The sequence below is a fragment of the Saccostrea echinata genome, unplaced genomic scaffold, assembly GCF_033153115.1.
Source record: "Saccostrea echinata isolate AGI-Se365-2 ecotype Australia unplaced genomic scaffold, CSIRO_AGI_Sech_v1 ptg000005l, whole genome shotgun sequence".
Lineage (NCBI taxonomy): Eukaryota > Metazoa > Mollusca > Bivalvia > Ostreida > Ostreidae > Saccostrea > Saccostrea echinata.
Window position 1 is genome coordinate 17,051,118 of NW_026889754.1, and position 15,393 is coordinate 17,066,510.

The 15,393-nt window shown below is 34.7% G+C and overlaps 2 protein-coding genes across 2 annotated transcripts; both read left to right on the forward strand.

Annotated features, from left to right (window-relative positions):
* The first annotated feature begins 2,030 nt into the window (after positions 1-2,030).
* Positions 2,031-8,180, forward strand: LOC133179731 (uncharacterized). Its single transcript, XM_061314424.1, has 5 exons — positions 2,031-2,135; positions 3,756-4,219; positions 5,071-5,394; positions 6,852-6,972; positions 8,175-8,180. The coding sequence occupies exons 1-5, from the start codon at positions 2,031-2,033 to the stop codon at positions 8,178-8,180; spliced, it is 1,020 nt and encodes a 339-aa protein (XP_061170408.1).
* A 459-nt stretch (positions 8,181-8,639) lies between these two features.
* On the forward strand, positions 8,640-12,426 carry LOC133179843 (uncharacterized). Its single transcript, XM_061314545.1, has 2 exons — positions 8,640-8,778; positions 11,490-12,426. Exons 1-2 carry the CDS (start codon positions 8,662-8,664, stop codon positions 11,688-11,690), a joined length of 318 nt encoding a protein of 105 aa, XP_061170529.1. The 5' UTR covers positions 8,640-8,661; the 3' UTR covers positions 11,691-12,426.
* Positions 12,427-15,393: the final 2,967 nt, after the last annotated feature.

A 15,393-nucleotide genomic window follows, 5' to 3' on the forward strand; every position in this document is an offset into this window, starting at 1 on the left:
GGCCATGTGGGCCCCCAACATTTCAAATTTTACGGGCCCACAATGTGATCCACGGGTCCACATTCTATGTAAATTAAAAATAACAACAACAATAAATCCTAAATATTTTTAATAAATTTTTTTTATTCGTAGTATCGATATGTTTGCAGTATACGAATTTTTGTCACGTTATCTCTTTTCTAAAAACTTTGATCCGATATGTTCATTACATTTTGTAGTGTTTAACCTTATACAGCTGAAGCGTCTATGGTTTAACAAGGGGGCATATTAAATTACCTATGATGAAGTTTGGTTCCGATCTTTTATTGTGCATTTGACACGGTAATTCAAATTCTTTAACAGAGATTTAACCAGTCTAGATGAACTCCAAAAACAGTGTTTCCAGAAGTAAGAAATTGAGACTGAAAAAGACTCCGAAAATAGAGTTCGCGCATGCGCACACACACAAAAATTGACGATTTTTTGGCAAAAATGATGGGTTTACAAAAACTGTCCGTGCAAAGTTTTGGAAAGTATGGCAATTATGCCAGTAGTCAAAAATGTTAAATTAAAGACTTCGGAAGAGATTGTATTTGTGAGATTTTTTATTTTATTTGCAGAAAAGGAGATATTTATTTTCAAAGTCTGCAATGACGTTTGAAGTCAGATCTATTACAGAGAAAATTATATGTTTGAGAAGTAAATATGCATCTAATAAAAGGGATATATATGCAAAATGAGACAATATATATTGTAACTGTTAAAAACTTGACTGAATTTTACACATAAATTAGCATTGCGGTTTTTAATTTGTGTTCGACATCTGAATCGAACGCACAAGTTCTTACCAATGTTATTTACCGATTTTTACCACATACGAACAGATATTAGTATGAAAACATTTTTAAAACTATTATCTATCAATATGAAAACTTAAAAAACACTCTTCAAGAAATTAAGGTCACAATATTCTTCTAAAAATGAACCTGTTAATATTTCTGCTTCGTGGTGAAAAATACGCATTTCCTGATTAAAATAAATACAAGCTGGGTGTCTGATATATTATATCATCAAAAACAAATAAAAGCACCTTTATTGTAGGAACGATTAAAAATTTAAATCAATGAGACAATAAATCAAATAATAAGATAATTCTTACCGGCAGTATTGAATTCGATGTCGTATATCCAATTTATTATTATGCAAGTTTGAATTGATAAATAAGTCAATATCCACAAAAAATTTAATAAATGTAATTATCCATTCAACAAAAATTGAAATAAAGTCACAATGGACTAAATACAGCCATTATACAGCCATATATTTGGAGAAAGTAAACGACAATCCATTGTTTGTATACATCGGACGCCATTTTGCCGCAATGCATGATGGAGCCAAATACTTCATTTTCGGAGTTCATGGGAGTTTGTCTAGACTGTTAACCACTTCAATAAATCGCCATATTTGATCTCAGTCACGTACATGTTTGAATAATATGCTTGTACGCAACACAAATAATCTGGGTTAGTAGAGCATTTTCTTAAAAACTGAAAATACATGCATAAAATATAAAACTGAAATGTGATTATGTTCTGGGGAAAAAAAAACGTTCGCCATGTGGGCGACCAGATTTTTAATATCTAATCGCCTACAGCAAATTTTACTGGCATTTGTGAGTGGGCAAGTGGTTATCCACAACCATGTTATATATTCAATGGTCTAAATAAAAATAAAACGGGAATGGACATCTGTAAAATTTCATTTTATTTGAATAAATATTTTTCCAACAGGTGTTCCGTACTTTTTAACCATCACAAAAGTCAACATTCAGATGACAGACAGATAGTCCATCAACAAAAAGGATATGAGCTATATATCCTAATTTTTGGAAAATACCGCCATACAATGGAACCCGCGATATAATGAGAATATATTAAATAATAAGTAGTTAATATAAAGATCCCTGATTTAGCTATTTAAGTGAAGGATAAACCTAGACATCATTAGAAACTTATTATAACATTTGATTTGTAATTGAATAGATTAAAAAAATGGCACTACCTGAGCCCTTGGCCAAGTCAACTAAAAACAGAGAAGCATGTGATCCTGATGAAGATTCACCTGAACCTTTGATCAAGAGAACTCGAAAAAGTGAAGTAAGTTACCTGAAAGGCCATAATAAAAAATTCTAGATTCTCATCCAAATTTTTTTTATAGCCCCCCCCCACTTGAAAAGTGTTTCTCATCTCTTATCCACAATAATATTCTCCTATTCTACTAAATAAGATTTAATCAAAATGGACCTTCACAGGCCTATTTGTCCCCTGAAAGTGGGGGATATTAATTTTGGTCTGTCTGTCCGTCTGTCTGTATTTCTGTCAGTCTGTAACACTTTCGTTTCCACACAAAATCTATATACCTGTTTTTCAGAAATTGCCATATAAATTTCTATTAAGAATTTCATTGAAAACCTGTTGAGTTACTGCTATCAGTATATTAACCAATCAGATATCAGCACATGTTTATGTGCATGTTTCTTACATTTCACACATATATCTTCTTGTATAGAATCTCAATATACACTGTATATAATGAAGTGATGGTGCAATGGATGGCTTCAGACCTAACAGTTCCAGATTCAAATATAGTCGGACAATAAAAACTCTGCTTTATCATTGTAAGCATGGGCAAGTTACTTCACTTAAATGGTGCACCCCCTCAACCCAGGGGTTAACATGGCCTCATCATCATTGATATTTATATGTAAGCATCCTCATTTAGCATGTTTAGTGCAGATGTTAGTTAGTTTAATTCATAGCCCCCTTCTCTGGTAGGATTGGGCCACCATAAGTGATCAAAGGTTTATTTAATAAGAATAAATACAGCTGAACTTCAGTATCTCGAACACTGATATCTTGAATACCATGGATATGTCAAAGTGAACTGGAGGTCCCAACCACTTATTCTTTATGTATTTTACCCTCAATATCTCGAATCTTCAGATATCTTGAAGTATTTTCTCAGTCCCATCGAGTTCGAGATAACGAGGTTTGACTGTATATGGAGTAGGACAAAATCCTAAAAAATCAAAATCAGCAATGTCATGATTAGTGATATTAATACGCAAGCATCTTCATGTAGTGCAGATTCATATTTGTTCAAATAATTGTCCTCCAAAGTATAGTGTTTAGCCAGAATAGGAGATCAGATCTTTACATGGGAGTATGTAGGAAATAATGTTAAAGATAATTTGCAGGAAGGTTCAAACAAAAAAATAAATCTTATTATGCAAGTTTTCCTAGATTTATTCAAACCATGGCCCAAAGGATTAAGTTGGCTACAAATAAGAGGTAAAATATTCATGTTGAAATACATAGGGGAAAAGTCTTCATCTCAAACACAGCAATGCAACAGTAATAATAATTTGCAAGCATCCAAGTATAGTGCAGACTCATGGTGGGGTAAAATTTGTATTCAATATTTTACATTAAAAATCTTCTGAAGCAGAGATAAGATTACTCAGGTGAGCATGGTGGACCCTGGGCATTTTTTTTAAATTCAGTCAAATCTCGTTATCTTAAACTTGATGGGACCAAGAAAACACTTCGAGATATCCGAGGGTTCGAGATATTGAGGGTAAAATACTTAAGAAAAACGTGGTTAGAACTTCCCAATCACTTCAACATACCCATGGTATTCGAGATATCAGTGTTCGAGATACTGAAGTTCAACTGTATTTACAGTTTTCCTTATGCATATTTTTCTGTTTCTTGAAGGACTTGGACAGTGAAACACCAAGCTACAAAAAGGCAGAATTACAGGCAAGAGAGAAAGAGCCATCCTCCCCTTACTCGGATTATACAACTGGTGATGAAGATGAAGGCGAGACAGATTCAAGCTGCTGGAGTGAGCACAAAGAAAACGACTCTGCACGTCATTGGACGTATAAGGATCTGATGAATTTAAATATCAGTTATGAGAAGACACCCTTGGAAAATTTTATCAAAGAAGTGAAAGATGCATTTATGAATGCGAAAGGTTTTTGCCCTGATTCCAGCAGAATGAACAGTGTTTTGAAGAGACATCTTGAAAATTTGGCCTTTTCGTACGATACGACAGATCTTAGAGATGATCGTGTGTATAGCAATCCTTACTTTGAGGTGCGCATGATACTGAAGGAGATGAAGAAATATTTGCAGCAATGGAATAAAAACTCAGAAAAATTGCTTAATGAGAACCAGTAAGTGATAAGTTACCATGGTTACCTGAGGTCAAAGTCTGTTTTTCTGATTAGAAAGTTTCAGCTCATCTGAGCTAAAGGCTCAAGTGAGCTTTTATGATCAAAAATATTCTGTTGTCTGTCTGGCTTCTGTCATCTGTAAACTTTTCACATTTTCGACTTCTCCAGAGATATTGGGCAAATTTCAGCCAAACTTTATTGCCACAATTCATCCGTAGATAGAAATTTGATCTGATGAAGGGCCAAATCCTGTACTTAAGGAAGATAATCAAGAAAAGGCAAAAATGGGCTCACCGTTGGGGTCACAAAAATATTCCTTTAAACAACCACTGGAGTCCTAGAAACGAAATCTTCCTAACATGGAGTAATTTAAAGTTTTTGCAAAAGTAAATATTTGATTTTTTTAAAAACTCAAATAACACATCATCTTGATCCATAGATCTTTTTATTAATTTTTTATTTATTTTGATGAACATTGTAGCATCCATTACTGGACATAAAATAATATATTCATTGATTTCATTCTACTAAGCAATGTTTACCCCCATTAGAACTCATAGCTAATAATGCTGAGTAGTTCTGCTTCATATTAAGAAAATAATTTTTAGCTAGTGGGTTTACATTCCACTGCAAAATGTGGAGGACACTTTTTGGATTGTTTCAGGGTAGGTTCCATGTATAAGTATGTTAGGTATAAAGTTTTCTTCCTTCTGTATCAGTCAAACTGCAGCATTTTCGTAGAACTTCTACACATGATGCTACCATTGTATTCCATTTGATGAAATAGTCCTAAATAGCAAAGAGGGAAAAAAAAGCAAATAAGAGAAAAACAGGGTTTTTTTTCAATTCAGATTTTATGAAGCGTTGGATCCATCTACAAAGAAAAGTGCACAAAAACTGATAGATGTGTTGGATTTTGCTGTGCAGACATTTGCTGGGGAGACCATTCAACTTGTCAGAAAGATACTACTTGAAAAGGAGAGTGATGAAGGGAGAGGTGGAAGAGCTAGAGGTCAAGGGTCAAAGGGTCATCATGGTGGAAAAGCTAGAGAACAGTCCAGAGGAGGGCAAGGGGGATTACATGGTTGTCAGGATACAGAGTTTGTGCAAATCTCTGGGAATTTTCTCAAGAATTACTTTGATATATTTGGGAGAATGTTCTTTTTAGTTTCAGGGTAAGTATAGATCATGAGCACAAAGCAGTAGTTGATGTACAGTGGAGCCTTATTAATCCAGAGTGATCTTACAGATCTCCAGAGTCACCTTTCGAATGAAATTTTTGGGAACAGAATTAACATTTATATCTACAGTAATCCAGGTGCTTCATTAATCAAGAGGATTTGCTGGAGAAAATATATCCAGATTAATGAGGCTCAACTGTATATCAATACCAATATTCAGCTTTAACAGATTCCACTGTTTCTTAAATCTTGACCTAGCTTGCCCAAATGGTACTGCACAGGAGATCATATTTACATTGACAGAACTTACTTGTATGTTTTGTCTTGGGAGGCATACTGGCAATTACATATATGTTGACCTATATCTTTGAGATGAATGATCAAGTTTAAGCTTATAAGCTAATATACAGCAGGTCAATTCCTAAGTGTATGTGAAGTGCATTGATGATATTTCTAAGGATAGATAGTTATGGGCACCATGGCTCTGATGTGTCCGAGTTGCAGAATGTTTAATATATTTTTACTCCTACATTAACATAACGATTAAGAGGTTATATTACGGGTGTTTGTCACCAATGAGGCTTCAGATTCTTCATGTGACACGCGCTATCTGGGTTTCAATGCAGGTTAACATGGTTTACCAATTTAACCTGCATATGGCATGCTTGTTATATAATCTACTAAAAACAAAGAATGAATGACCCCACCTTAAAGTCAAACAATAGGTTATTAAAGCTGTAGTTTCCATTTATATATGATCCCCATCCCTCCAAAAAATCTTTGGAAGGGTATATCGGCATCACTGTGTCATATCTTTATATCAGAGAAGCATTAGAGGCTTATATTTGACCCAAAAGTTCTTTTGGTATGTTATCACCTTCATTCAAGTCATGACTAAGTCCAGACTAGTGGTAGCTAGAGTGCTTGCTTGGTGTTCAGGAGATACCATGTTTGATTCTCGTTCTTGGCACTGCATCAAACCTACAATGTTAACATACTAGGTAGTGATTGTTCCTACGCCAAGTGCATGAAGTGCCTGGCACTAGAAGTGAAAGACAGGTTTTAGGATGAGACCTTAAAAACTGAGGTCCTGTGGCACACTAGGAGTTGATAAAGAACCCTCACTGCTAAATTGCCCTAGTTCCAAGTAAAGGTCCAAATTTGAAGCCCTCCACTGGTATGTGGTGACATCTCAAATGCATGAAAAATTCTTGCAAGGGACATGAAACAACAGTCAATCAAGGACACTTTTATAAGGTCAAGGTAACACATGGTTCTGATTTATGTCAAAATTCTGATTTGTGTCAAAATTCTTGAACCAAAGGGGATCATCACCAAGCCCCAAAAATATCCAACTAATCATTTTGTAATTACCACATTGAATATCAAAACCTATTCATGCTATTTATTAGTGTTCTGAGAATTTTTACAGTTTTTTTTTTTTTTTTCAGTGAAGTACATGCAGGATGTTTTACTTTTGAGAACCGTACAGTGTGGACCACACCAGATAGAGTGTATAACTACCTCGCTGATAGTGGCTATCCTCCAGATGAACTCTTCTTCATTGTAGAGGTAATCTCATTGATGTATTATAATTATCATGCTTTTTTGTCACCAGCATGGCGCATTGGTAGAGTGTCTGCTCTAGAGTTGTGGAGTAAGGAGTTAATCCTCACTTCACGAGTTCAATTCCCACTGTGGGACGTGGAGACCAGTCCTTTGGATGAGACTGTATAAATTGAGGTCCCGTGTCGCAGTAGATGCTGGCACGAAAAAGATCCCTTACTGCTCAATGGCTCTGAGTGCCGAGTATAGGTCAAAATTTGCAGCTCTCCACTGATAAGTGGTGGCATCTCCATATGAGTGAAAAATTCTCGAGAGGGACTTTAAACAACAAATATCATGCCCCAAGGGTTAGGTAAAATTATCTTGTATTGCAATTTATCATATATGTTTACTCCTTAATACAGTGGATAGTAATATGACATCGTTTTCATATCACAGTGGTTTTTTGCATGAAAGTGAGAGAGTCAAAGAAAATAGATTCATATATTAAAATTGTGTTAGAACAGTGATTGGGAAGGGCTTGCGCCATGCGCCATAGTCACATTGAAGTGAAAATTGGCGCATTAAATCAACCACTGGTGGCGCCAAGGTGGGCATTCAAAATTAAGCGATGTTAGTTGAAAATATTTTTGTACGACTTTCTTGCTTGTTTTACTTTCTTTTTAAATGCAGTTATTTTAATACAACAAATGTCATTGGTTAAAAACCCAGCAAAAACTGCTTCCTGTTACATGAGGCGCTTTATTTAGGACAACAAAGGTATACACTTCCAATGTTTCATTGAAAGTTTGACGTTATTGATTCAATATATGAGAAAATTATATTGTTTGCAGGTTCCTTTTAATATACTACACTGCATACGTGAAAAATAAGATTTGGTTAATAAAGAAACGTGTTGCCGTTCGTATTTCACATTTGTTTATCATTTTGTTTTTTCTTAAAATGGCCCATTAGAATATATAGATGGCCCATTAGAAACTATGACAGTTGCGCCATAGTCCCATGGACCTTGATGGCCTTCCCAATGACTGTTAGAAAAGTAAACTATGAATCTCTGGGATAGAAAACACAAACTTGTTGGATAAAATCACATCCAACCACAAACCTTGACAGATCCTATGAATATCTTAAAAAATTCTTCTTTACTCCTGGGCATCAAGGAAGCAAACTGTCTGCATGGTTATTATGAGCAATGTGTCCTCTTCCAGGTTTAAAAAGTTCATGACCCCAGGATTCGTTTAGTTTCCAAAACACTCCTGCCAGATGATTTGGAATTATTCATAAACCATGAGTAAAATTATGAACTCTGCATAAATAATCCATGAAGATCTTGGTAGCATCTTTTTATTCCCCTGCCATGAAATGTGTGGGGCATATACGGTTTCCATTTCTGTTAATAAATACCGGTACAGTAAAACTTGTATTATCCAGACACCACTGGTTCCAAATAAATTGGCCGGATTAGACAACATTCTGGTTTAGACAACTATTTAAACAATGGAATTCAGTGTAATGGACTTACAGCTTAGATTGTATTAGGCAAAATTTTGTATTACACATCATCTGGATAAGACATGTTTCACAGTATTTCTTTTATATTTCTATAAGCCAAATACTTACTTGTTACACCTAACATTTGCTATCCTTCAATTTTAGGCCAGAAAAGATGAAATTTCTCATGAAGATTCAACAGATATGGAAAAGCTAGTTGGACAAAATATCATGGGACAAGTTGGATCAGAACTTTTTGGCCGGTCACTACGCTCATTATTTTATCCAAATTGTCTTGGAATCCTGTGTATAGAAACAAAAGTAAGAATTGCTTGTCCAGAACAAAATGTAGATACTGTATACAGGGTTATTTTCGCCCCATGTTATTTTCACCCTTTAACACTTGCAAACAATTTTGCCCCGCTTTAAATTCACCCAGGCAAAGTTTTTGCTTAAAAGATTATGCTGTCTATTTTGAATTTGCCCCGTTTTAAATTCACCCACTAGCAAAGAGGGCGAAAGGGGCGAAAATAAAATGGGTGCGAAAATTTCCCTGTATACAGTAATTGTCAGTTTAAGTGCTTGAGGCACACCACCATTAATGAAACTGTATGTCTTGGTGCTGACATGCCAGATTGAAATGGGTTTATTTAATTTCCAAGTAATTCCTGCCCCATATTGATCCGGGTTTCATGGATGATGCATCTACCATGTATAGTATACTCGCCTATAAGCGGTTTTTTGCGAGTTAAATTTTGGTCCAAAACTCTGTGTCTGACTTTTAGGTGAGTCATAAAAAGATAAGTATTTTTTTGGACTGCGAAATGTAGTATTTTATAAACATTCTCCACTATTATCGTTGAACAAAGTCTGGATATATTATGTCATATATGTATTCTAAAATTATACATAAAGTACAAGTATTTACATATCTTAATAACTTTATTTTTATCTTAAGAGTGCATTATGTATTTTTATGCCTCCTATCAAAGATTCAGGGGTATATAGTCTTTGCCCTGTCCATCCGTCTGTCTGTCTGTCTGTCTGCAAAAACTTTAACATTGCCCATAACTTTTGATTGGTTGGAGCTATGGCTTTCATATTTCACATGTGTATTCCTTGTGACAAGACCTTTCTTTGGGTACCACTATATTTGAACTTTTGACCTTGACCTTGGAGTTTGACCCAGTTTTACAAAATTTTCCCTAACTTTAACCTTGGCCATAACTTTTGAACGATTGGTGCTAGGGCTTTCATACTCACATGTGTATTCCTTGTGAAAAGACCTTTCTTTGGGTACCACCATATTTGACCTTTTGACCTTTACCTTGGAGTTTGACCTACTTTTGAAAAACTTTAACCTTGGCCATAACTTTTGAATGGTTGGAGCTAAGGCTTTCATACTCAGCATATGTAATCCTTGTGACAAGACCTTTCTTCGGATACCAACCACTTTGACCCTTTGACCTTGACCTTGGAGTTTGACTTACTTTTGTAAAACTTTAACATTGGCCATAACTTTTGAACCGTTGGTGCTAGGGCTTTCATACTTCACATATATAATCCTTGTGACAAGACCTTCCTTTGAATACCAACAACTTTGACCTTGACCTTGGACTTTGACGTATTTTCGAAAACTTCAATCTTGGACACAACTTTTGAAAAGTTGTTGCTAGGGTTTTCGTATTTAACATGTTTTTTCCTTGTGACAAGACATTCCTTTAGATACCAACAATTGTAATCCATTGACCTTGACCTTGGAGTTTGACCTACTTTTGAAACACTTTAACCTTGGTCATAACTTTTGAACGATTGGTGCTTCAGCTTTCATATTTCACCTGTATATTTCTTGTGAGGCCTTTCCTTAGGCACCATTAATTTTGACCATTTGACCTTGACCTTGATGTTTGAATTACTTTTGAAAAACTTTAACCTTTTCCAAATCTATTCTAGGGTTGCTGCCAGGGCTTTTATATTTCACAGGTATATTCCTCAAGACAAGACCTTACTTTGGGTACCAACATATTTGATTTGCATTTGAGAAAGTTTAACCTTTGCTATTAGTTGCCATATGAGGGCATCAATGTTTCACAAACACATCTTGTTCTTAATGATTTCAAATTGAATATTGGAATCATTTCTAAAAATATTAATCGAAACCAGGTTAAAACATCAGAGAAATGATTTGAAATGGTCAACTGATTCTGGCAAAAAGTTGTACCGATTTATAAGCGGGTCAATGGCAAATCCCTCCAAAATAACCTCAAAAAATACAACCGACTTATAGGCAAGTATATACAGTAGTTTGTTTCATTGTACAAATCAGATTTTAGATTCTGAATTTTCAGCCAATATTTTCCAGAGAATGGCCATGTTAATATTGATGGAGCAGATTTAAGATTTATGAGCAAGTCCATTCCCAAGTAACTATAAGTTCTTACCTGAATCAAACTTGCATAGATTAAGTGAATGCATATAGGGATGCACACAACCAGACTTTGGACTCTGAATGAGTAACAAGTAAAAGTTCTTGAAGCAGATCCATTTCCAAATAAATAAAAACCCTATCATGACTAAACTTGCATGAATGATACATCTGGTGATGTATGATGCACACTACCAGACTTGCTTTAGGTGCTGTATATCTGACCTTTATTTTCTGGATGAATAACCAGGTTTAAGATTTTAAAGCAGGCCCAAAATTACATCATTTTGAGTAACCCAATGATCACCAAACTTGCAGGGATGATACATCCAAGGATGCACACTAGCAGACTTGCTTTTGAAGCTGTAACTAACATACACTTTCTGGTTGAATGAATAGCTAAAGATATCGGGGCCATTCTTAAGTATCTATAAATCATACCCAGACATTAGAAATTGCTTTTTGTGTGAGGCTTTGCCTTACATTTTGATAACATTTGTCAATTTAATCTTTGATAACCTGTGTTTTCTCTTGTAGTTAATATTTTGAATACCTATAATTTCTCTTGTAGTCATTATTTTGATATAACCTATTGTTTCTTTTGTAGTTAATATTTGTTTTCCTGAAAATATCAAAGGAACATTCAGTCAGCATACGTAAAGGGGACACAGAAACAACACAAAATCCAGGGAAGATTCTGTACACCGAACCATTTGACATTCTTAAAGCAGAGGACAGACTGAAAATAGCTGAGTTCATGTTCTGGTTGGGATTTGTACAAGATCCCAGAAAATATGACTTTCTGTGATATACATGCACATGTATCTATAATATCGATATTGTTTACCCACTTCTGTTCATCCGTGTGTTATTACATCCCACCCTACGAGTTGTAGAGGGTATGTTTTTGACCCTTCTGTCAGTCAGTCCTTCAGTCCTGTTCTTGTCATCACAGCATCTCTGATGCTGCTCAACAAAATTTCAGGATACTTTGTAGTCACTGTATACAGGGTTACTTTTGCCATTTCACACCTGCAAACAATTTTGCCTCATTTTGAATTCACCCAGACACAGTTCTGTTTAAGAGATAATGCCATTTTCTTTGAATTCGCCCTGTTTTAAATTCACCCAATTTCGACAAGGGCGAAAATAAAATGGGGCGAATATTTCCCTGTATACAGTAATAGGGATATAATGAGCATATTCAAAGGAATTTCTTTTTTCCATTTTTTTTTTCTGGAAATTATGCCCCTTTGAACCTGGAAGTTTGTCTTTCTTCAGTCCTGTTCTTGTCAGCAAAACTCCTCAGAAACCGCTCAACAGAATTTCATGATACTTTTTGGATAATAAGGACATAATGTGAAGATATGCAAATTCACAGAAAATTTCAATTCATTTTCTTTATTTTTTGAAGATATGCCCCTTTTGAACTTATAGAAGTTTGGCTAAGCTTAAATATATGTATACTATTGTCAGTTCAACTCCTTTGAAACAGCTCAGCAGAATTTCATGAAAATTTGGTTAATAAGGACATAATGTGTAAATTCAAAGGAAATTCTTTTTTTCAATTTTTGGGGGAATTATGCCCCTTTTGAACTTAGAAGTTTGTCTTCCTTCAGTCCTGTTCTTGTCAACGTAACTCCTCAGAAAAATTTAAACAGAATTCTGTGATAGTTTGTAGATTAAAAGGGCATAATATGTAGATGTGCAAATTCACTGGAAATTCTAATTCATTCTTTTTTCTGAAAAATATGTCCCTTTTGAACTTAGAAGTTTGGCTAAACTTAAATATATTGCTGCACTAATTTGTCAGTCTTGGAGTTAGGATCCTTTTGAAATTAGAAGTATTGCCAAAATTTTATGTGCAAATTGTGTGGAATGGCTTAGCACGTGCATTATGAATTTAAATGATGAAGAAAAGCTGTTTTCTTGTTTGGAAATGTTTTATTCTATGCACCTCCAGATATTACAGATCTGATTCTGATTTGACAAACATCTGTAAAAGGGGAGGAGGGAGGTAATTATTTGTTGTATTTAATGCATTGTATTGCTATTCATTAAAGTGTAGCATTGTCATGCAATGTGGGAGTGTGTGGTATGTGAGCTTGCTAACTTTTTCTTTCATTTGATCATAATTGTACCTAATGAGTATAAACAGTGTATTGTTGATCAGTGGGAATTTACTCCCGTACAAATCACAAATCATAAACTTGTTGAAATGGTTACATTAAATGTTTATCTTGTTATAATTATATAGATATTTTACTACATTTGCTCTTATTATTTCATGATCTGTGACATGGTTTTTTTAACTCAATTTAATATGCATTGTAAGAATATTAATGTAAAAAGAAAATAATGATATGAAATTGTTAATATTGTGAGATGTTGAGATGGAGAATATTCATGAATAAAGTGATATATTGTGTGTGCAGGAGTTTTGCTCCATCATTGTAGTCAGATAAAAACTTGGTCTCTGCTATTGACCTTGAACTTGCCCAAATGACCTTTGGTCAAGGTCAGGACACACTTTCAGATCAAGGAATTTTTATGCAAAGCTCGAACTTTGAATGTTCTTCTTTTTTAAGTTATGGACTAGACACAAAGGACAAGTGCACTTAAGCAATGCTTAATGGGCCCTTTTTCAGTGCCGTTTTACTGTAGAATATATTACCAAATTGTTCTTTTTCGGTAATAGTTAAACATAAGTGGATATTTCTAATTAAAATCACGTTAAAACATCACCTAAATCAGCATGGATTTGAAACAATTGAAGATTTTTAAATGCATATAGATACCCCAAATCCGGAAAAGTCGTACCGAACCTATTTTGAGTTTCCTTTATTTAAATCAAGGGGAGGAGACATTTAAATCGGACACTTGAACAATCTGATAGTGGATCATTGACGGGCGCGTTTACCGAATGATACTTCTTGCGCTATTTTACCTGAGAAAAAAATCGAATGAAGTTGTATAGATGCCTGTAGCCATAGTGATCAAACTAAGAAATTTGCACGCTTGCATCTGAAATAACACAATAAGTATTAACATTAGTATCCTTAAATTTTAAAATGAAAAAAAGGTGTATTTAGGTGGCTTTCAATACCGTAACCATTGTCTTGCATGAATGTTAAAAATGTTTGACGCTTTATGTATGTGTTCATAAAACCAAATACATACAAACTTCTCTATGCGGCACGACTTCGATATTATGATACAAAACGTTGCTATCTTTTACAGTGAGCACCTTTGAAGAACGTTTACCTGGGCAGAACTCACGTGGCTACCGGTATTTTAAATTTATTCCACGGGTGGGTTCAACAGGTCATACAGGTAAATAGCTCTCGCTTGCTATAGAAAAAAACATTGAACTTTTTATACATTTTTAATATTTTGAGTACAAGCCTAATCTTGTAGAAATTTCCTACTTTCACACAAGTTTTATAAATGTATAATGGGTTTTTCTTTTTTTGTCATTCTCACAAGTTTGTACAACGTTAGGCTGACAGTAAACAAAAGCTTTGAAATGAATGACCGTCCTCGATTTACTATAGAAAATCACGAATGTCGGCTGACCCCTATCACATTGTATGGCTTTGCTCTTTGTATATTTATGAATTTCACCGATAAAATTTGTTGAATCTTATGGTTTAGATATCAATTAATGATCTGAGATGAAAAAATATGCTTAATTTGATTCTTCATTTTTTCACATTTTACCGGGGCCCATAAGTGCACTCGTTCTTTTATACTTTTTCTTCCAGTGTTCTTGAACTTGTCCAATTGACCTTTACTCAAGATCAAGGTACACTTTTAGATCACAAGTAATATATATATGAAGTATAACCTCTGAATGTTAGAATGCTACAATCAGAACAGGAATTATTATACCCCCTGCAAAGGAAGTTTGGGGGGTATATGTAAGAATTCCCTCAACTATCTAACAGTCCAGGCTATAACTTTGTAATAGATATTCATTGGAAGCTCATACTTGATGCAGAGATTGCTTATGGACCTAAAGTCAATAATGCAAGTTCAAGGTCACTGGCAGAAAAAGTATAAAATTCTTGTACTACCCATAACTTTGTAATAGAAAATTATTGAAAGTTCATACTTGGTATGGAGTTTGTTCATGACCAGTGGGTTTGTCCACACCTAACACAAGGTCATACTGGAAGTTCAAGGTCAATGAAAGAAAATTGGAAAATTCTTGTCCAAGCTTTAACTTTGTAATGCAGAATCATTGGATGCTCTTACTTCTAACAAAAATTGTGTACGACATGAGGGTATTTCATGACCTTGATCCAAGATCATTCTGGCAAGTTCAAGGACACTGACAGAAAACATACAAAATTCTTGTCTAGGCCATAACTTAGCAATGGAAAATTATTGGAAGCTCACACTGGGTACAAAGATTGTACAAGATCTGAGGGTGTTTCATGACATTGATCCAAGGTCATTCCGTGTTCTCCTATATTGCATGTTTTTTCAGACCTCCATTCCGTTAGTTT